Source organism: Phragmites australis, chromosome 11, assembly GCF_958298935.1.
Source record: "Phragmites australis chromosome 11, lpPhrAust1.1, whole genome shotgun sequence".
NCBI lineage: Eukaryota > Viridiplantae > Streptophyta > Magnoliopsida > Poales > Poaceae > Phragmites > Phragmites australis.
This window is the reverse complement of record NC_084931.1, coordinates 24,403,347-24,424,519: the sequence shown is the minus strand read 5'-3', so window position 1 is coordinate 24,424,519 and position 21,173 is coordinate 24,403,347. Positions and strand designations below refer to the sequence as shown.

Genomic DNA, 21,173 nt, shown 5'->3' with positions numbered 1-21,173 from the left:
CCTATTTGAGGGGAGAGCTTGGAGTATGCCATCCCTATGGCATTATGTGAGGGGGGGTTGCAGTTGTACATACTTTATTATATTTTTATTGTATTTGCATTGCATTATGTAAGATAATCATAGTAGTTAAGCTTTTACGTGTATGCATTTAGCATTTTTTATTGCTAGACTTGAATTTGGACTAAGCTGAGTAGTTGTGTTGAGCAAGCTTTTGAACTTAGGCTTCTCTTGATGCTTTGACATAAAATATTTCAAGCAAGCTAACTTTCTTAAAGATGCAATTTGGTAATTTTATTAATCATTTACACTATGAAATGCTGCATTCTTAATCACCATGTTCGTAATTGTTTTGGCTTAGTCAATGATTGTGTTCAGGCTAGTTTGATGAAAATCTTGCTCTAGGCTTCTTGATTCAAGGTTGTCGATTGGGGAATATTGCACTACATTTTCTGTCTTTGTCAAATGTTTAGTTCATTATAGAACCTTAGGGAACATGTGTTCCTTATGTCGCAAAGACACTTCTTGACTTGATCTTGTGAAAATTTTGATAATGTGTATAATTTGAATAATCTTAAGAAATCAAGTTTCTTGTGCTCCAATGAGATCAAATACGATTGTCTTAAAATCTCAAGGTGTTTGTCGTACCCAGTCGTACGACACTTTACTTAGATAAAAGACAACTTGAGGATAAAAAAAATAATAAAGAAATATGCCTAAATGCTCAATTTTATTCTAATCACTTGATCTAACTAAGTCTTGGTTTCATATGTGAGTGTTTGCAAAGCCTATTATCATGAATTCTGGTGTGCCTAGTTCGAGATAAAAGTTTGTTAGTTCTTAATGCTTTGTTAGTTCTTAATGCTTGTATTGTCTCGACACGAGTGAATACTTATGTAGTGGTCACTTTTAATATGATTCGGCTATGTGAACTTAAATGCACCAACAATTCTTCAAGAATAGTTTGTCAAGCTTCATGCTCTTATGTCACTGTCTTTTTTTGAGCCTTTATGCGATCGTGAGCTACACATTCTACTCTCTATAGCCCTTTGATATTTCTAGCTTGTGAAAATGTTTTGTGGTACACTTGTAAAAGCTCGTTAGGTTTGCATATTCAAGCATTCATGGATTTTTTTCCCTTGATGTTTGCATTTTCAAAGGGGAGAACATATGAACTAAATCACAAAGAAGAAGAATCATATAATGTTTGCATTCATTAATGGGAGTTAAAGGGGAATTTTGCTTTGAGCTTTTCTTTACTTCTTTTTGGGTTTTGCATTCCTTCTACTGCCAAGTGACATTTTTTTTTTGCTCCTTCTTGAGTTTTTAGTCACTTGGATGAGCTTCACTTATTGGATTTCTTCAAACCAAAATATTTGTACTCTGAGAGTTGTCAATGCACTCATCAAGGGAGATATTGAGAAATCAAGTTGAAATGTGCCTTGATTTATATGTGATGAGTGATTGACAATGTTGTTGAATTAGTTTGATAATTTTTGGATTGCATAAGCGTGCATATATACTGCAATTATGATCATGACTAACCAAAGTTGCAGAAAAAATAGAGTTGGCATTTTTGTGACTGAGTTCAGGAAAATTGTATACATCAGATAATCCAGCGCTGAAGAAAATGAACTCGCCGGATGATCCAGCATTCATATGCAGTACACACTGGAGCATTTCAATGAAGAAGCAAAAATTGAAGTACACGTCGGATGGTCTAGCGTTGGGCATCATTGAACGCTAGAGCTTTTCTTGCAGAGTGGTTACAAATTGGCTCTAGTGGACTTGTACTCACCAGATGGTTCGACGTTCAAAGAGATGAAGAAGTACATGCCTGATAGTCCGGTGATGAGATAGTGAACACACCGGAGAATTTCTTGCAGAGAGGTTGCTAGATGACAGGTCTGCTGAATTAAATACAGCGGATGATCTGGTGCTGAGGAGGTGGCAACACCGGGACATCTGGCGCTCATGATTTGTCTGGGATGATTTCTTCAATAGAGATTTTTGATTTTTGACTAATTCATAATGGTGTTAGAGATGCATGTTTGCTTGTCTAGTGTTGTGCAGGTGATGGATGTAACTTGATGGTCGATGGCGGGATAATTGGGACTAAGCGGGGTGCTTAGTGCCAAATGATTGAAGAGGCCAGGTGGAGTCAAGGGTGATCCAAGCTATGTACGTGGAAGTCAAGCAAAATGTGTAAACATGGATGAAGATGACGTGTTGACAAGTCAAGTGAAGGGGATGTCGATGCAAGTGGCAAGACAGACTGAGGGATCAAAAATGGGAGAGACTTGCCTGTGGTCAAGATCGTAAGACTATGTACACGCGTCGACATCAGGATGCTTGCTTGGGGTCAGAGCAAGCGATAGTGAGTCACACTTCGAGGATCATGCGAGGAGGTTTCACGGTTTGGCCTCAAAACCATGGAACGATGGAGTGCATGTGGCATCATCGTGAAGCTAGCATTGAGGTGAAGCTAAGTCATGAAAAAATCATGACCGTTCAGTGGACGGAACAAAATATGGACCAAAATACCTCGGTGGTAGGTAGGAGGCTATTGGAAGATAGAGTTATTTTAGGAACAAGGAAGCTTAAGGTCTAAGCAACATCTCTAGGCCTATAAATGGAGAGATAGGGTTGTAGGAGATGGTGAACCACCCACTTGTGTTTGTGTTGTAGGGTTTTAGAAAAAAGGAGAGAGATGAGCTTAGCCTTTGTAACAGGTGAGAGCTTTTTTGTGAGGAAATTATCTTGTAATATGCCTAAAATAGGGCTAACCTCTTGAAGAAATGAAGTGCATGTTTCCTCTGATGCTTGTGTTCATCTCCTTCTAGTTTCTTTCTATTGGCTCTTTTGCTTTGGTGCAAGTTTTTGAAGTTTCCTTGTTGATTTTTGTTTTTCTTGAGAGCTGCTCCTTTTGAGTCGTATAAGAGGTGTTTATCTTGTTGCTAGAGGGTTAATCATCTCATACGAGTTGGTCTAGAACCATCCCAACCCTCTAGACCTATCAAGTTGAAGAATCCCTTCTTCTGGTGGCTAGTTCTCTTGTGTTTAGTCGTTTTTCTTCAAGTTGCTTGATTCCTTGCACTATGAATTTTAATATAGCTTTAACTGGAATCTAGAGTTCACATTAATCTAAGAGGAGCATTGGTTTTGAAAGTCTTGCAATCTGTTCTTGACTGTCTTGTTTTCACATGTGGTTTTAAGGTGCGTTGGGTTCAGGATAGGAGAAAACCATCAAATTCGAAAGAAATTTGTTAAGGCACCTATTCACTTCCCCTCTAGTTGCGAATCTTGATCCTACACATGACATCTTCCATACCTAGCTACTGTGATGACTCCGGAAATCGAGAGCTAGCTTCAGCCAAGACCCTAGCTGGATTCACGCTATATTAAGGGGAACTTGTCATGGGACTGTCTCTCCATCGCTATGTTAATCTAAAGGGATGTACTATTCTTTGTATGTTTGAAAACGTCATTCCTTTGGCAACTAAGCTCAGTCGTTAGATTCAAATCCAACAAAACTCATCTTCTCTTTCACCTCTCACCCGCCTGCTCATGTTCATCTTCTCCACCGTGCACAAATATTTGTGACAACCTCGCCTACCACCCACCTCCTCCATCTCTGGTAGCGTCCTCGCCACTAGATCTGCTCCAGCTCTCCCATCGCGTTAACCACTCCATTCGAGCTCCCACACCCCAGCGTTGTCCCATCCGCCAGTCCTATGCCGCCCACGACCTGCAACGTACCCGTTGCCTTGCCGCCCCCACTGGTCTAGCCTCCCTCACGCTACGTTCCTCTAAGCCCGACAACAGAGACATCCCCGTAGAACCCAGACCCCTAAACCCCTCCTTCCTAACCACAGTTGTAACATGCAGTTTTAAAGGAACAAACCGGGCACAACACATGTATGCCAGGATCAAGTTTCATACATGCGCTTACATCATTAGTGTATCATTACAGTGTCATTATTACAATAACGTTACTAAACTTATTACAAAAGGACCCGATGGTCTAAAAGGAAACACAACGGAAAACTAAAGAGATCTTCAGCGCCAGCGGGGCTTCCATTCTTCCACAGGTGTCAACCGGGGGCACTCCAGCCTAGAACAGCAACTCCAGATCGAAGTTGTCCTCTTCGAAGGTAGCAGCTTCATTGACGGCTTCTGATCAACAAAAGGGGAAAAAGAAGGAGGCAACGGGTGTGAGTACAAAAATGTACTCCGCAAGTGTAGGGAAAACATGATATGGGGCTCAAGTCAAGGAAAGGATAGACACAGGTTAACTGCACTAAGCAACAATGGCCTATGACCTCAACATCAGGCATCCTATTTACTAGGTGAAGACACAACTATGACAAAAGGATTGACTCATCGGATTCTATCCGACTACCAAGACTCACCAGATAATTCCATTACCCAGCTACCTAACCAACCATATCAACCTTGATCCCAACTAATCCTGAAGAAGTCCAAGTTCGCTCTTATCAGTGAGCACAGCTGATTGACCAGTTTGATACTCTGCAGAGTTTGCACAACTTTCCCCACGAGTCGTGATTCCCGTGTTGCTCACACTACTGAGGTGTGGAGTCGGGGTCTCACTACAAGGCCTTTAGAAAGCTCCCACTAACCTGCAGGCACCCACTGAGGTTTCACTGCTGACAGACGATTCCATCATTGCAGAAGCCCCCTCTTGTGCCACTTAACTGTCCAATTGTGCCCACAGAGTCAGAGGGGTGGCTAATTAGTTGACCAGGCCATACCCATATAGGCCTCATTGTTGTGCGGAAATAACTTGGTTACATGTTGAAGAACTGGTCCTTAGGACCCTACACGGGAACAACCACAACCAACTATGCCTACCGGCACACGTGCATTCCCGTACCATCATCACACAACCATTCTGTTGGGATCCCTTTACCATGTTGCTACAAAATTACCCTTCCCGATTCTTGTTGCATAATCATTAGTCAATATTATTATTTTTCCCAACCACGACTGCACTAGCATATTCTATCCATTTTATATCATGACTTAACAGCGGTGACAAGGAAAAGTCAATCAAAAACTAGTAAACCCTAACATAGGATTTCAATTTAGATAAGCATGCATTTGAGGGATAAACATCTACGCATGGATCCTAAAATAGGGGTGAAATGCTCAAGGACACTTGCCTTCGGTGTAGGGTTGCTCAAAATCCTCGAAAGCATGATCTTGGAGATTACCGAACTGCTCTCCTCCTAAGCAAAACACCGGAAAAAGCACACAAGGAAAAACTCTAAGAACAGTATACCAAACAGTACTAAAACTAGGTAAAAATCCTATAAAAAGATTCTACACGTCGCTACGAACATTTGGGTGTAAAAATCGCCCAAATCAGAGCTACGATAAAAAAAATATTGAGCTTTTGAAGTTCCAAGGGCCTAACTACAAATTTTACTTGATTTTCAGAGAATAAACCGAATTGATTTTATACAGAAAATTCCATTTATGACGTCATAAATCAAAACCTATTTACTTTCCTATAGAAAAAACATATGGAAAAGGTTCACGACCTCGTGGACCATGGCCTGAAGGCCGGTCCACGGGTCCACGATGGACCGAACATGAAAAACAAAGGGGTATCTAATCTCGGCCGTTGGTTAGAGATCGGGTAGCCGAGATTTAAAAGGGTAGCGGACGGCTCGGGCGGGCGATGCTAGCACGGGCAGACGGCGACCGATAGCGGCGCTCGCCGGACTTACGCCGGAATGGCGCAAACAGGCTCGGATCGCGACGGGGAATGGCGCAAAGAGAGAGGGGAGCACGGGGTTTCTCACAGTGGGCTTCACGCCGGTGAAGGAGGTCGGAGGGTGGCCGGCGACGGAGAATGGCTGGCGGCGGTGCTCGATCATGGCGGGGACGCCGTTCCGGTGGCTCAACGATGACGGCGAGCTCCGGGATCGACTCCTTAGGGTCCTGCGAGGTCGGTGAGCACGTAAAAATGGCTAGTGTTGGCTCGGAATAGAACAGAGAGGGAAGCCGCGCGTTACACCGGCGGCGAAGAGGACAACAACACTGAGGTCGATTCCGCGCGGGAAAAGAGGGGGAAAAAAGGGTGAGGAACGTCGCAAGGGAGTCAATGGCCGGCTTAAATACCCGAGGCAAGGGGAGAAACGGGCGGATTTGAAGCGATTCGGCCGGAGCCCTCAATTCCATAGAAGCTTCGGTTTCCAAAAGAAGAGAGGGTAATAGAAGAGGGAAAGGGCCAGGAAGGGGGAAAAGAAGGGAGGGGATCGCGGTGGTGAGGTTTAATTAGAGAGTAAAGGCTCGGGGAGTCAGGATTTTGAAGAGGGCGCCTGATTTGGGGGCGAACGGTCGGGCGATGGTAGGAGGAAGGGGAAGGTGAGCCGCGGCTCGGGCACGGGCGGCTCGGCTCGAGTCGACTTGGGCGGGACCCACCTGGCGGTGAGAGGAGGCGGAAGGGGGCGGCTCGGTGGGCGCAGCAGGCCGGCTCAGGCGCTACCCAGCGCGGGAAAGAAGAGGTGGCCCACGCTGGAAAGAATAGAGGGGGAGGGAAAAGTGGGTCAGGGAAGGATTCGGCCCGGGGAGATTTTTCTGATTTTCGAATTGCTTTTCGTTTTAGATTTTGCTTCAAATTCAAAAGGTGTTTTAAACGAGCGACTTCTAGCGAATTTTTTAAACTTTTTCCACACATAAAAACCTATTGCAACTATGATGGCATGAATGCAACAACCTTATATAACCCATGTCAATTTAAATTTAGAAATTAATTTCTTCTAAAGAACCAAATTGCAACACCTATTAAATTTCTAACAAAATTTTAAATTATTGTAAAAATTGAATTTTAGAGTGTTACAACAGTGATTACGTTCACATATGTTCACACCCATCGCAAATGTCTCAAGATTTCAGCGGTTGAAGAATAGGATATGTGTAATCTAAAAATATCGCAGTAGTGTTTCTTATAAAAATAAATTTCACCTAGATTAATTACGCCACTCCGTAGGGTTAGCCCTTTGAGGATATGTCATGGCACCATAGTAACACACCTTCTTTTTTGTTGCTTAATAGGTTCGGTAATCAATTATATTCTACTTTTGTCTTTTGTTCAAAACATACTTTCGCATTTTCACCGCTGTAAATAATAATGCAGCAGTTTCTTCTTATTCTTAGCTCGACGCTGCCGCTCTCACCCTCTATCGTTGATGGTGGCGCTGATGGCCGCCATACCTCAGGATTTTGGGCATTAAACTTTTAAACCAAATCTAATATATTATTATTTGAGGAGAAAAAAGTCATCACATTTATTCTTAAGATCACGAAATTATCAACTTAATCAGAAAAAGAAAAGGATATAGATGTCGGCCCATCACTGCCGATTTGTATTAAGGACCGACACTAAAAAGCTATTCGAAAAGAACCGACAGTAAAACTTGATTATCACAACCACCTCTAGCCACGAACCGGCAGCGATACTATCACTATCGACTTGTGGCTAGAGCCGGCAGTGAAACCTTGACTATCACTACCAGTTGGTGGCTAGAGCCGGCAGTGATAGTCGTCAAGCATTACTGCTGGTTGTTGGCTAGAGCCGATAGTGATAGTATCATTATCGGTTTGTGGCTAGAGTCGGCAGTGACAGTGAATGATAGTTTATTTTAAAAAATTCATAATTTTTTCATATGAAATCGGATGGGAACAAACTTTATATCAAAAATGTAGCCCTCGACGAGATCTACAACTTTGTAGTTAAAAACTATTTCATTTGATGTCATTTAAATATCCAAATAATCATTTGAAGTTTCAGACAGAATATGTCAAAAGGATTAGATACGCTAATGGTATCACTAGTACTTCTATGGTGGGATGGTAAGGACATATTGCGTGAGCTGAGAGGTTCCGGGTTCGAGTGCCACGAACCGCACGCGTGCGTATTTCATGTGAAAAATCGTGTGACTTGTGACTATCACTGCGTCCAGCCGGTAGTGATAGTCGACTATCACTGCCGGCCCGAAGCCTTTTTATGGGCCAACAGTGAAGGGTTTTTTTTATAGTGAGATCACTCATTGTTATAAATATCTAATGGTCTAAATTAAATGAAAGAGGCTATATAAAATATGATTAATAAATAGCTAAATTCAAAAATCAAAGAGTCTACATCAAATACGATTAATAAATACATAAATTCAAAATTAAAAATTATGAAAAATTAGCAGTTTGATTTTCATACGATTTGGAAAGCGAAGTATCTAAATAAAGAGTCCAAATAAAATAAATAAATAATAATTAACATTTGGGTTGTAATATAAAAAATAAGGATCCATATCAAATATAGTCTAATAAAATATCAAATTATTATTAATAATCAAATACCTAAATAAAGAGACTATGTAAAATATAATTAATTAATAGCTAAAATTCATAATAAAAAATAATGAAAAAATTTCAAAATTATTAGTAAGATAATAGATTAAGAAGTATCATGTAGCTCAAGGTCGTCACATCAAGTAGGCATCAGGTAAGGCACAGCACACAGGCAAGGTAAATATATTTTGATTTTGATTGGGGTGCTTTAGACCTAACGTGCAATTTTAACAGTTGATCAAAACTATACGAAAACTCGAACCAATATGTGTCTACGATTCGAGTATGTTTGAGCATAAATGATTTTCTTCTCTACTAATATAATTTTTATTTCTTCTTCTAATTTTATGTGTTTATAACTAAATTACACTAACCTCATAATCAAAAATTATCATGATAAAAAATTAAAAATATTATAACGAGACTAACCATGCTTTTAACGTGGCCACTTTGCTAGTTCAAAATATTGTATAAGTGCAGAATCATCCAAAAATGGGTAAGTTGCTGGTAATTAACAATTTCGCAGGTTAGGACGAAAATAGCTATGCTTTTACTCAATTAAGAAATTAAGTAATTTGATCAATATTTTACCGGAACGATTTAAAAAATTGTCATGGCCTATCCTTGGAAAAACTAGTATGGCATTCATTGGAGCTTGCGCAACACCTGAACCAGAAAATTCCACTAATCCTTGCACACGCATGTATTATCAGGATTATTTATTTATGTTGAAATTTGTGCTATCGAGGTAAGTGAAAAAAATCATCGAATATACGAGAGAAATAATAGATGGATAAATATCATGTAGAATATATGAATGTATAAGATAGGTTGTGCGTCCATAAGTGAATGTGAAATTGCATTTCTCCACAACACCCCATGCGTTTTGGTGCATAGCTCATGGCAGCGTAGGACTCACCATGTAACACGAGCATGAGTAGTGTTATCTAGATGGGCCGTGACTACTGGATCAGTTCAAGGCCCGTCACTCTAGGTATGATTCAGCCACGATACAACCCGTTTTTAATTGGATCGGGCCAGTATAACACGATAGTCTAGCCTGTGCCTAGGTCGGAGCCACAGCACATCGGGCCGGCACTGCATGACCTGTTTAATTTTTTTATATTTTTTCTTAAGTTTTTTTTAATTTTCTAAAAGTATAACAAGCTAATGAACTAAAAAATCATCAGGTCTATCGTGTCACAGGCCGACATAGCCCAACTAGACCTTAAGTGGGTCATGTCTAAGACTAAAAGCTCGATACGATCGGCTTAGCTAACTGATCTAACCGGATGGTACCTAAACAGGCACAGGTTGAACCAGGCTGCCATTTGGACAGCTTTAAGCACGAGACATATACCTCCATACGGTGACCACCTTTTGGTATGGTAGTGGAGCTGTGGGAGTTTGATGCCATCCTTTGTTACATTTTATTTATAGGCATATGATAGCAGGGATGCGTACTTATAGATGTGTGTAGACGTGTAGTGGTACGTGTGGGCGTGTGTTACTTGTACTTGTAAGTAACCGGCAGAAAGAAAAAAGACACTACCTCCAAACCGATTCCATCCAAATATTTCTCCCTCCGCTCCGTTGTCCTCTTGTCTTTCCCTCTCACTTCGACACACTGGCCCTCTCGATCGACTTTCTGTCGACACGTCCCGTTACATATAGCTACTTGCTTAGACAGCCATGTTTCACACACTTGCCAACCAGTAGCCTGAACCAGGGACACACTACCGCCTGAACTACATGCCGCAGAAATCAATACAACCACATCACAGCAGCAGCAGCAGGGATCATCACCTTGTCGGCATGGAAGTTGGTCGTTGTACTCGTGCACTCCTCCCCGTCTCTCCAGCTGACGAGGCCGACGGCAAAAACGGCGACGTCGTCGACCTCTGGCACCAGCCAAAGATCCCGGACTCGTTCGTCTGGCCCCGCGCCGACGCGCTGCCGTCATCGGAGAGGGACCTGGATGCGACCGTGGTCGACGTCGGCGCCGCCATGCGCAGCGACGCCGGGCTGCGCCGCGCCGTCGAGCAGGTCGCCGCAGCGTGCGCGAGCCATGGGCTCTTCCAGGTGACCGGGCACGGCGTGGACCCTGCGCTGGCCCGCGTCGCGCTCGACGGCGCCGCGGAGTTCTTCCGCCTGCCGCTCGCCACGAAGCAGCACGCCCGCCGCATTCCCGGGGACGTGGCCGGATACACCACTGCCCACGTCGACCGCTTCAGCGCCAAACTGCCCTGGAAGGAGACGCTTTCCTTCGGCCACCGCGACAGCGTCACTGCCGGCAGCCATGTCGTCATGGACTACTTCACCTCAACACTAGGCAGCGACTTCAAACCCTTAGGGTAAACCACCATACAACACAACGCTTGACTAAAAGTGTCGCTTTGGGGTTTTGGCACGTTATATCTCTACACTTGTACCACGTATACGTGCATGACACGAGAATCCGTGCACACGGTTAATGCTTTGTCACCATGCAGGCAGGTGTACCAGGACTACTGCGAGGCGATGAAGGAGGTGTCGCTGGCGATAATGGAGGTGCTGGGGCTGAGCCTGGGGGTGGCAAGGAGCTACTACAGGGACTTTTTCGCCGACGGCCGCTCTATCATGAGGTGCAACTACTACCCGCCGTGCCCGGAGCCGGAGCGGACGCTGGGGACGGGGCCGCACTGCGACCCGGCGGCGCTCACCCTCCTGCTGCAGGACGGCGACGTGGACGGGCTCCAGGTGTTCGTCCACGGCGAGTGGCGGCCCGTAAGGCCTAAGCCCGGCGCGCTCGTCGTCAGCACCGGGGACACCTTCATGGTACGTATACGTAAGAATTTTGTCTCGGCACTCTAGATCTTACCTCACATCATCCCCGCCGCTCGATCGTATCATGCATGGATGCATGCACCGTGCCATGCATAATCTCCACACGTTATGTAATGGCGCTATATCTTTTTGTTCTTTCATTCACTTTCTAGCTGTACCGTATGTCTGGTAAACGTACACATGGACATGGTAAGTTTAAATGGTGCTAGCACCGTCACTTTCGTGCTTCTGTATTGTCACTGCTGAAAGACTCAGGAAATTCCAAAATTAAGTTGATCTAATTAATAGCTTGCGACATTATTACACTTCTCACATTCTGAAAATGTATTATTGGTCACCTAACCATATTGAGTACGTACGTTTTTGCATGTTAGAGTCTAAAGTACTGTTAGGGCTGCCAAAAAAACTTGAGTACCGAGAGCTGCTACATTGTATTTTTACTAGCTTAGCAATACATGATATTATTTTTAAAGCTTATGTAAGCCAAGCCCTTGGTAGCTTCGGCAATGGAATAAAGCTTTCTTTATTAAAAAATCTTTGTTAGCTCTACATAAAAGGTTAAGACTTGAGAGTATGTTGTCGAGCTCTCAACCTAGCTCACGACGCAAAAATTAACAAGCTAGTTTGATTTTTTTAAAAGTCTATTTTTTAACCTTCAACTATTGTCAGAGCTCGTTTTCAACCCTCAACTTCAAAACAGTCTTAAAAAGGACCTTCAACTATCAAAACCAGTTCACTTGACCTCTAATAATTTTCTAGGTGGTTTTGCTGTGATATGATATCCACGTGGATAAACATGATGACTCAACAAAGGTCTACTCAGCAAATAAATAAAAAATCACCGTTTCCTTCATGTCTGACTCTCTGTGCAACTAGACTCGGATTTCCTGCCGTGGGGCTTCGACGCCGGCGACGAGGCCTAGCTCGTCCATGGCTGACGCCCGTCTCCTCCACTCATGCTCTTTATTGTCTCCTCTTCCTCGCCTCTCTCCAATCTGCTTCATCTTGTGTGCAGATAGTGAATTTAGTTGCCCCAGTTGCCCCGTACTCGCACAGTGCATACAGAGGAAACAAGAAAGAACCAACTGAACTCCATTGGAGGCTAGGGCGGTGGTGAGTACTGTGATGGCATGCACGCTGCAAACACTTCAGTTTGACTTTTCCCTTGCTGCAACCACTACTGTAAAAAGACCTAAGAGTGCCGGTTAAAAAATAACTTCAGTGCCGATTTTTTAACCGGCACTCTTTACTTGACACTAATACTCGATTATTATCAATGTTGGTTGAACATTTGGTACAGTAACTCACCATCACTATCAGTTCAAACCACGAACCGATAGTGATAAATGGGTCGGAAGCCAAAAAAAAAAAAGGAAACGAGTCAGCTCGATTTTAAGCTGGCTTCGCTGCCGGTACCGTCGGCGCTCTCCATTGCCACGCCAGCTCTGGCCGCACCGTCGGCGACGCTCTCCGCCGTCGCGCTCTCCGCTGGTGCGCTTGACTCATCTCAAACACAAGAACACAATCAAATTGACTCATCTCAAACACAAAAACACAATCAAATTGACTCATCTCAAACACAATCAAATCGACTCATCTCAAACACAAGAACACAATCAAATCGACTCATCTCAAACACAAGAACACAATCAAATCGATTCATCTCAAACACAAGAACACAATCAAATCGACTCATCTCTCATCTATATACTCATCTCATCCATATATGAACACAAGAACACTACACTGCCATGGCCGCTCGCACTAACTCAACACAACTAAATCGAATGGAAAGAAAAGAGGGAGACAGCACGTCGCTCAGAGGCCATGCCCGCTCCCGCGGCCGAGCCGCATGCCGCTCGAAGGCTAGCTCCGCTCGCTCTCCACCGTTGCCCTGTCCTTGAACCTCATATGGACCTCAACTCTTTGCAACTCTCACAAGCAACATCATCTGAACAGCAGAACCAGAGAAAGAAACAAATCACACAAATCTCTATAGAATCTTATATAGGATGGAAATTTATAGAGAATTGCAGTGGACAAGAAACTATCCATCAAGGGGAAAACCACCAAACCTTTGGTACTTGAAAATAGCACAGGATTGGATTGTGGTGAGGAAAGAGATAAGGCTCTAGAGCTCTGCGAACGTGAGGAGGACTAAGCCGGATGTGACTCGTGAGGAAAGAGATAAGGCTATGTGGATGCAGACGTAAGGACTTAGTCAAACGTGAGCCAAAATTGGATTAGAGACAAATTTTGGGTCCGAACACATCTGTGCCAGTTGTGACTCTAACTGGCACTAATAAGGACTATCAGTGCTGGTTCGTTATTGGAACCGGCGCTGATACCACGAACCGGCACTTGTAGTCCATTTTCAATGACGGTTCTTAGCGCCTCGATCATTGTTTGTGCACAGGAGTTCAACAACTAGCACTGAAATGTCTTCAGTCGTGGTTTTTATACAACCGGTACGATAGAGCGCTACTTATGACCTGTTTAGTAGTAGTGAAACGCATCAATTTGGTGCTTGGAGACCTTGTGCTCAATCCCTAGCTCCATGGCCCGCTTGCAATGAGCTCGTTGTCGCCCCTTCTCTCGTCGATAGCCTCGGCATTTCAAAACTGCAGCCCGGCCTCGACCCCACGGTTGTGCCTCTTCTTCGCCCCACTCTCCGCCATTGAGGTGGTGGGAGATGCTGCCGCAATCGTAGCGAGAAGGAGAGCGCGGGCTATGCGGGCAGCCAATGGTGGCGGAGGCGGAGGAGAATGATGGAGATAGAGAGTTTACGACAGTGGGATGGCAGCCGTGCAGAAGGTAGGAAGAAGGCGGTCGGAGAGAGGCAGGAGTGAGGGAGAGGGGGAGATAGAAGAAGGGGAACTAGAGAATGACTTGCGGCCCCAGCAATCATTTTATTCTGCTTGCCGATTTGTGTTGACAGGTGGTGTCACATCAGCGACTACATGCACATGTGGACACCACAACAATGAAAGAGGGGCCATGTCAACCAAAACAACCCTGATTTTAGTCTAACAGGGAGCTTTGCATCAGTTTCAAGAGTTGAGGGTTCTGCTTTAGACGGTTTCAAAGTTGGAGGTCGAAAACTGGACCAGGGCAAGAGTTGAAAGTTGGAGTTTTTCATGATTTTATGCTGTTTAGCTTAAGGTGCTAAGGTAAGTTCAACTGGTTGGCAGCGTTTTTACTATATCCCATGAGAACCTCTAAATGTGGTTGATCTTTAATTGACTGTCTTCGAACTTTCTTGGAGCATGGCAATTAAAATCTCCCAAAAACTTCGAGTGAAGCTTGCGCAGAACACTCAGCTGGTGCGGTTACTTGTCTCTTTCAATCCATGCATATATCGACCAGAGGGGTTGAAAATAGGTACCGAGACCTTTCTCTTTTAGCCCTCTCGGACGCTTGTCTGTTTTGGACGGTAGCAGAGAGAGAGAGAGAGCAACACTAGTTGCTATCCGACGAGACCCCGTGTCGCAAGTCGCATGTCTCAAGTCTGCATGCTGCGCGCGGTCCGTACGTCCAGTCATCCGCTCCTGCCTCCCCTCCTCTTGTCCCGTTTCCATTTTGGCATTTTTCTACCGTTCCATCCACCCATCCACGTACGCACCAATCCAAAGATCACCAGCATCGACACGACACTCTGCGGCGATTTATATTCGATTCGAATCACAGAGCTAGAATACGGATTTGTATATCTGCAACACGCAAACTGACATCAATCTGCATGCCTGTGCTGGTTCTGGTGCGTGCATGCAGGCGCTGTCCAACGGGCGCTACAGGAGCTGCCTCCACCGCGCGGTGGTGCACCGGGAGCGGGAGCGCCGGACGCTGGCCTTCTTCCTCTGCCCGCGCGACGACCGCGTGGTGCGCCCCCCGCCGCCGCACCTCGCCGAGCAGCCGCGGCGCTACCCGGACTTCACCTGGGCCGACCTGGCGCGCTTCACGCAGCGCCACTACCGCGCCGACGACCGCACGCTCGACGCCTTCGCACGCTGGTTCGGCCCGTCCCCGAGCTGATCCCTGAGCCCAGCCAAGGCCCAAGGCCCATGAGATAGTTCCCATGTCACGCGTGAAGCCATAATAAAAATATGACATGTTAGTCGATTAGGGAGCTTGAATGGGCATTAAGAATGCGGTTGTCTAAACTATATGTATTGTATAGGTTTGGTATGTGCGCATGGGTATGAGTGTAAGTGTGCATACGTGTATGGGGGTTGGTGTGTGCGTGTATTTAGATACTATAGTTGTACACAGTTGAGAGTCTGTTGATGTATATATGTGCAAGTACAATTTACGGTGAGTGTATTTTCATATTTTATGGTATCCAGATCTCTGCAAATACAATACAATAAACAGTACAAGGGCAGATCTACTAAAGCCTTATGTGGAAATGGAAGACTAGTATTTTCTTAAGAAAAAAGGGGCGAAAAGAAATGCAAGTGCAGCCAGAAATGGGCACATAGGCCCACACGAAGTCGCCGTTGCGACCTGCGACCGTGTAGCCGTCTGACGAGCGTTTTCCAATCAAGTTCCGGCGCGATTCGGTTCGGAAGCAGCTGGTGGTTCGTGGACACGCGAGGTTGCCGGCGCGCGCACGCCGAACGCGACGTGGAGCGACGTGGCGGGCGGTCTTTGTCTAGACCGAGGCCCTGATCTCGACCGCGCACGCACGCGTCCCGCCGCCTAGAGGCCAGAGACCGTGGGCGTACGGCACGGCGCACCACGACGATTCGTGTGCAAGGTCGCGCCGGCCACGCGCGCTAGCTTTAGCGGCGGTTTTCCTGTGGCGATGCGCACGTGCGTATTGACCGGCTTTGAGTACATACGGCTCGGTGCCTTCACACGTACGTACGCACTCGATCGACCTCTCATGCAGCTAGGGTCGCGTGCTGGGCAAGTCGAAGGCGCCAACGGTTACTCGCGCGCACGCGGTTCTTCCACGTGCAGCCAGGGACAAACGTGCCTAGCTAGCTGTCAAGAACGAATGTGTCCTGCCTACAACGTCGACAGGTCCCTCATCGCGCGCGAAACGCCGTGGAGAGCTACTGCAAGTTCGACCGGGCATGCGTGCTCCGCGTACACGTGGGTGGAGGAGTGACCCTACGGGTGCGCGGGTGCGCAGGAACCGAGCACAAGTGGTGCACATCGGCGGCGGCACGCGGACACCGTGAGGGGTTTTTGAACTAGGGAGAATGACGCGCATCGGAATTATCAGAAGAGCAGTCTGTGCGCAATTATTCTCGAGTCGTCGGCAATTTTGACAGACCTTTTTATAACTTAATGAGAGCTGTTTCTTATATTAACAAGAAGAAAGTCTGATGGACTAAAGTGTTCGGTTAATTCAATTTTGATAGACTGATATTCTTGTAAAAGGAAACGTGAAATGTGTGTGATGGACGTACGGATCCGCGTTTGCAACGTGCATTCGCTGCACAAGCTAGTAATATATGTTTGTTCTTGTACCTCCATCTTTTTCACAAAGCTACTACTACAGCAACTAAAGTATCGGTACAAAATCAATATGATCAAGAAGCAAAACAAAATAAATTAAATACTGCACGTACAAAAACCCAAGCCTGGCACCAAATTAAATCATATTGCATACACAAAGACTTTGTTCAACTCTCGTCGCAGCTAGTGCTCCTGCTGCTCGATCAGGGCTCCACGGCCTCATTGCCGCCGTCCGTACTACTTGCACCGTGTAACACCAAACATGCAACCGGGCCAGTAAATATATCAGGCGGCCGATCAATTCCGGCGGCTCGGCTGAGTCACCCCGATCATCCCAACCCAACTATTCATTCATGCGGCCGGCTACCGTTCTCAGAACGGTTTGCCCCAGTACGTGAGGATGTCCTGGAGCAGCGGGTCGCCGGCGGGCAGCCCCGCCACCGCCGAGTCGAGCTGCGCGCCCAGCATCGAGCCGGCTGGGTTGACGCCCGGGCCGGCAGCAGTGGCGAACGTGCGCTCCCACTCGGCCATCTTCGGCTGGCTCTGCACCTCCGGCCGCTCGCCGCCGCACGACGACGTCGCCGCCGCAAGCGCGTGCCCCGAGCAGCTCGAGTCCGCGTGCGCCCGCGGCATCGAGTCCGACGGCCGGACCTCGTAGTACGCCGCTAGCTCCGAGAACGGCGGCGGCGCGTAACCTGTCGCCGCGGCCGCGGGAGGCAGAAGGGCTGGCTTCTGCTCCGGCAGCGAGCCGACGGCTGCCTGCCCGACGTGGCTAGACTTGGCAAGGTCCCCGCCGCTCGGCATCTCCGGCGCGCCTTTCTTGTTGTAGATTCGGCACAGAACCCAATCATCCAACTGCAACAGCAAAAAACAAATTGTTTGATTAATCTAAACTATCATTTCATATCATCTCAACCATATCACCGGCCTAATCTATCCTCCAAAAAGGACGAATAATTGTGTACGATTTCATTGATGAAATCCGAAGGCATCATTGATGTGTCATTTTCGATCGTATCCGATCGCTGTCACCGCTCGCAAAGCGCGAGAAATAATTGGCACCCGAGACAGATGACGCACGGCGGCAGCATCTCCAGCGTTCACACCCGTCAGACTAGAGGAATCATTTACATGGACCACGTATCTCCTCGCCTACTCGCTAGTAATTTTATTGCTAATTATTCTACCATCGACATATGGAGATAATTACGTTCATATCTGCGATCTTGATACGGTACTCACTAAGACACTAACGAGAGATACGAAACTTTAATTTTGCACGGCCTGGGAAGAAACGCGTGTGTTACACTGTTACGTACGTACCCTGAGGCTGTTCTTCTTGCGGGCGGAGCGGTCGACGTCGGCGAGGCGGTACTCGTGCATGATCCAGTTAGTCTTATCACCCTTGGGCGCCTTGCCGGCGTAGAAGACGAGCGCCTTCTTGATGGCCAACGGCTTCGGCGTACCCACCGGCTTGTCGGCGCCAGTGGCCTTCCAGTACCCCGTGCCGGCAGCGCGGTTCGGCCGCGACCCGTTCGGGTACTTGCGGTCCCGTGGGGAGAAGAAGTACCACTCCTTCTCGCCGTACAGCGCCATTCCTATGATTGCACACACAAACGCGATCAGTTACTACAAGTGTACGTATGATATATGCAAAAATCGGGAAAACTTGGAATTGAAACGTCCATGCATGGAGTGGACGAACGTACTTGGGAGCTGCCAGGGGTCGTGCTTGTAGAGGTCGACCTCAGCGATGATAGGCACGGCGATGGGCAGGCTGGCGCACCGCCGGCAGAGGTAGTGCATGACCAGCTCCTCATCAGTCGGGTGGAAGCGGAACCCCGGCGGAAGCTGCAGGCCCTGCTCCTGCGCTGCCGGCCCTCCGCTGCCGCCGCTCATCTCCTTGATTGATTCCTCCTCCTCCGATCCGGCCGGCGACCTCCTAACAATCTGCCAATGCTGCTCAAGGCGATTTGATCCTCTAGCGCGCGCTTGTCTCTGTCTTTTGGTCCTGCGAAACGCGAGGAGGCTTGAAACCAAGCCCCGTGCGGCACGCGCGCCATTTATAGCACGCGGGGACCTTGACGCCTGCGGGGCGAGCGACGGTGACCATAGACGGAGACACGTGCAGGGCATCGAACGGGGGAAGCTTCAGTCACTGCTTATGCCAGGGCGCTTGGACGGGAGCGCGCGGGCGCGGCCAGGAGCGGTGAGGCGGCACGGCGGGGGCCCACCGAATGGCGGTTCACGTGGAAAGGTATTCCGTTTTGGGATGGAAAACTGGGGCCCGCCCGGGGACGTGCGTCCGTGCATAGGACGACACGTGGTGGTGTAGGATGCCAAAGTGGAAAGTGTGGGCCCGAAGAGACAGCCGAGAATGAACGGACTGATAGGCCGCGTTATTTTAGAATTCAAGGATTAATTACCATAAGCGTATTACAGAAATGGGTGTAGTGTTACCCATTGGAAGTTTTAGAAGTGCCATGTGCACTTGACATGGTGAGCTATGAGCTAATGCATCACAGGAAAGAAAAAGAATATGGCAGTGTACATAGATCCTGTCTCATCTGTTTGGTTAATTTATTAGCTACTGTATTTTTTGTCTGAGCAATCTTTATGACTAAGTGTTGGATAGTTTCATTGTCCTTTGCTAATTCTAGTAGCATCGGCCGCAATCTCCAATGTGTTAGCTGCGTGGGACCTTCTCTGGAGGGCTAGGGAACCATGTGGCCATCATCAGTGAGGTGGTTGACATGCTCAAGGCCGAGCTTGTTTGTCATCCTCGCCGCTAGCTTTGGTGCCTCCGTTTCAGCCTGTAGAGCACCAAAGACACCGGTGGTCTGTGCCTGCACAGAAACAGCATGTCGAAGTGGAGCTGAGACATCTAGAATGAAAATTCCCAAGCCAGTGTTGCCATCGTGTCCCGGATGGTCACTTGGAAGGAATGATGCGTCAGTGAAGAGTCTTGGTCTTTTCCTCACCGCTTGAACCTGCATAGATGGTATGTTCGTACCTCCGACCACGCTCATCACTGTGGAGTCGTTGTGGACAACATCGTCGTAGGCACTTACTGTGCATTACGACTCAAAGCTCACCTTTTTAGGTTACTAATGCTTTGCTTTGAAGCTGTGTCGTTTATACCTTTCCTTTTATTCTTCTTATCATTTTGTTTTGTTGTGTGACGAGGGGGCGTGTATGTGAGTAGGGAGGCATATGCCCCTATAGCCTTTCACCATGGCTCATCTGATTTTGTATTATGAGCCTACCAAATTTGGCAAAAGACTACAAGCTTGTAGCAATATTTTCACATTGTTATGATGTCACGGACTTTAGAGAACACAACGATGAGAAACATCACTCACTTTAGTGATCTACGTGATCAAACAATGGATTTGGGCTTTTTCTAGTTATTGTTGTTGTGGTTTAGGATGTTACTTACGGGCTTCTCATTACTTGCCATTTCAAATAAACTTTATTTACAGTTTGGGTATAGAAGAATCATATGAACATTTATGATACTATTGTGGCATGTAATGGTACAATGAAATGTAGGATTTTTTATATACTTTGGAGGTCAATTCAACTCAACTCAATTTAACATAGCCCCATTTAAAGTGGTGACACCAAAGAAATAAGGGTCATACTATAAATCAACACTACTACCAACCTACAATTAAGTGAAGGCGGCAATGAGGCACAAAATCATAGACGTCGTCTCTCCGGGGCTGAGCCTGACATCCATCATGGTGTATGTGAGCTAGAAGTTGTAGACATGCAGATGCCTTGCGGGCAACTCTAGTGAGAGGTATTGTGATATCAATGATTTGATTCCAATCTAATTAAAATGTTTTATATTTTCGTTGTTTTCTAGTTCAACTCCACTCAACTCAATATGTTGCAGACAATTACGATGACAAAAAAAATGGTTAGGACGGTTAGGATAGATGGTTTCATTTTTTTAAGCCCAGCCTGTGCTTTCGAGTTCTGAGCTCCCACACTATATTGGTTTGAGCAATTATTACACTTGTTAACAAAGGGTCTATGGGGCCCTTCTAAACAATTAGATTTTTCCCTTTTGTTCTAGTAACACCATGTATATCTTGTCAGATGTAAGTTTCATTTTCAACTAAAAATAATAAGCCAATGTCCTTGTGAATAGAATGCTTCAAAGTATTGTGGTGTAGAAGGGTATTTATTTTTTTTATGTGTGTGCACTTGTGCTTGTGTGTTATACATAAGCACCTCATTGTTATAAATTTAGTATAATGCAAATGCATGTAAACATAAAATGCAAGTGCAAGAAAAATATTCCAATAGTTCAGCACAAGGAACAATAATGTTCATACTGTGTACTATTGTACTTGTATTTTAGAGTCTAATTTATGACTGGCATAATGTTATTCTGAATATTTTCTTAGTGAAGACAACAGTTTGTTAGCTACTATCCAAAATAATGCTATTTGTATTAGAGTGTTGAAATCATTTTACTATCCAACATAAACTTTTTG

The 21,173-nt window shown here is 46.0% G+C and overlaps 2 protein-coding genes across 2 annotated transcripts; one reads left to right on the top strand and one right to left on the bottom strand.

Moving 5' to 3' along the window:
- Positions 1–10,087: 10,087 nt before the first annotated feature.
- On the top strand, positions 10,088–15,571 carry LOC133884688 (gibberellin 20 oxidase 2-like). The gene is made up of 3 exons (XM_062324201.1): positions 10,088–10,727; positions 10,866–11,190; positions 14,971–15,571. Exons 1-3 carry the CDS (start codon positions 10,126–10,128, stop codon positions 15,229–15,231), a joined length of 1,188 nt encoding a protein of 395 aa, XP_062180185.1. The 5' UTR covers positions 10,088–10,125; the 3' UTR covers positions 15,232–15,571.
- Positions 15,572–16,736: 1,165 nt separating this feature from the next.
- On the bottom strand, positions 16,737–18,816 carry LOC133884687 (NAC domain-containing protein 48-like). Its single transcript, XM_062324200.1, has 3 exons — positions 18,375–18,816; positions 17,989–18,263; positions 16,737–17,520 (listed from the first exon to the last, which is right to left on the bottom strand). Exons 1-3 carry the CDS (start codon positions 18,799–18,801, stop codon positions 17,038–17,040), a joined length of 1,185 nt encoding a protein of 394 aa, XP_062180184.1. The 5' UTR covers positions 18,802–18,816; the 3' UTR covers positions 16,737–17,037.
- Positions 18,817–21,173: the final 2,357 nt, after the last annotated feature.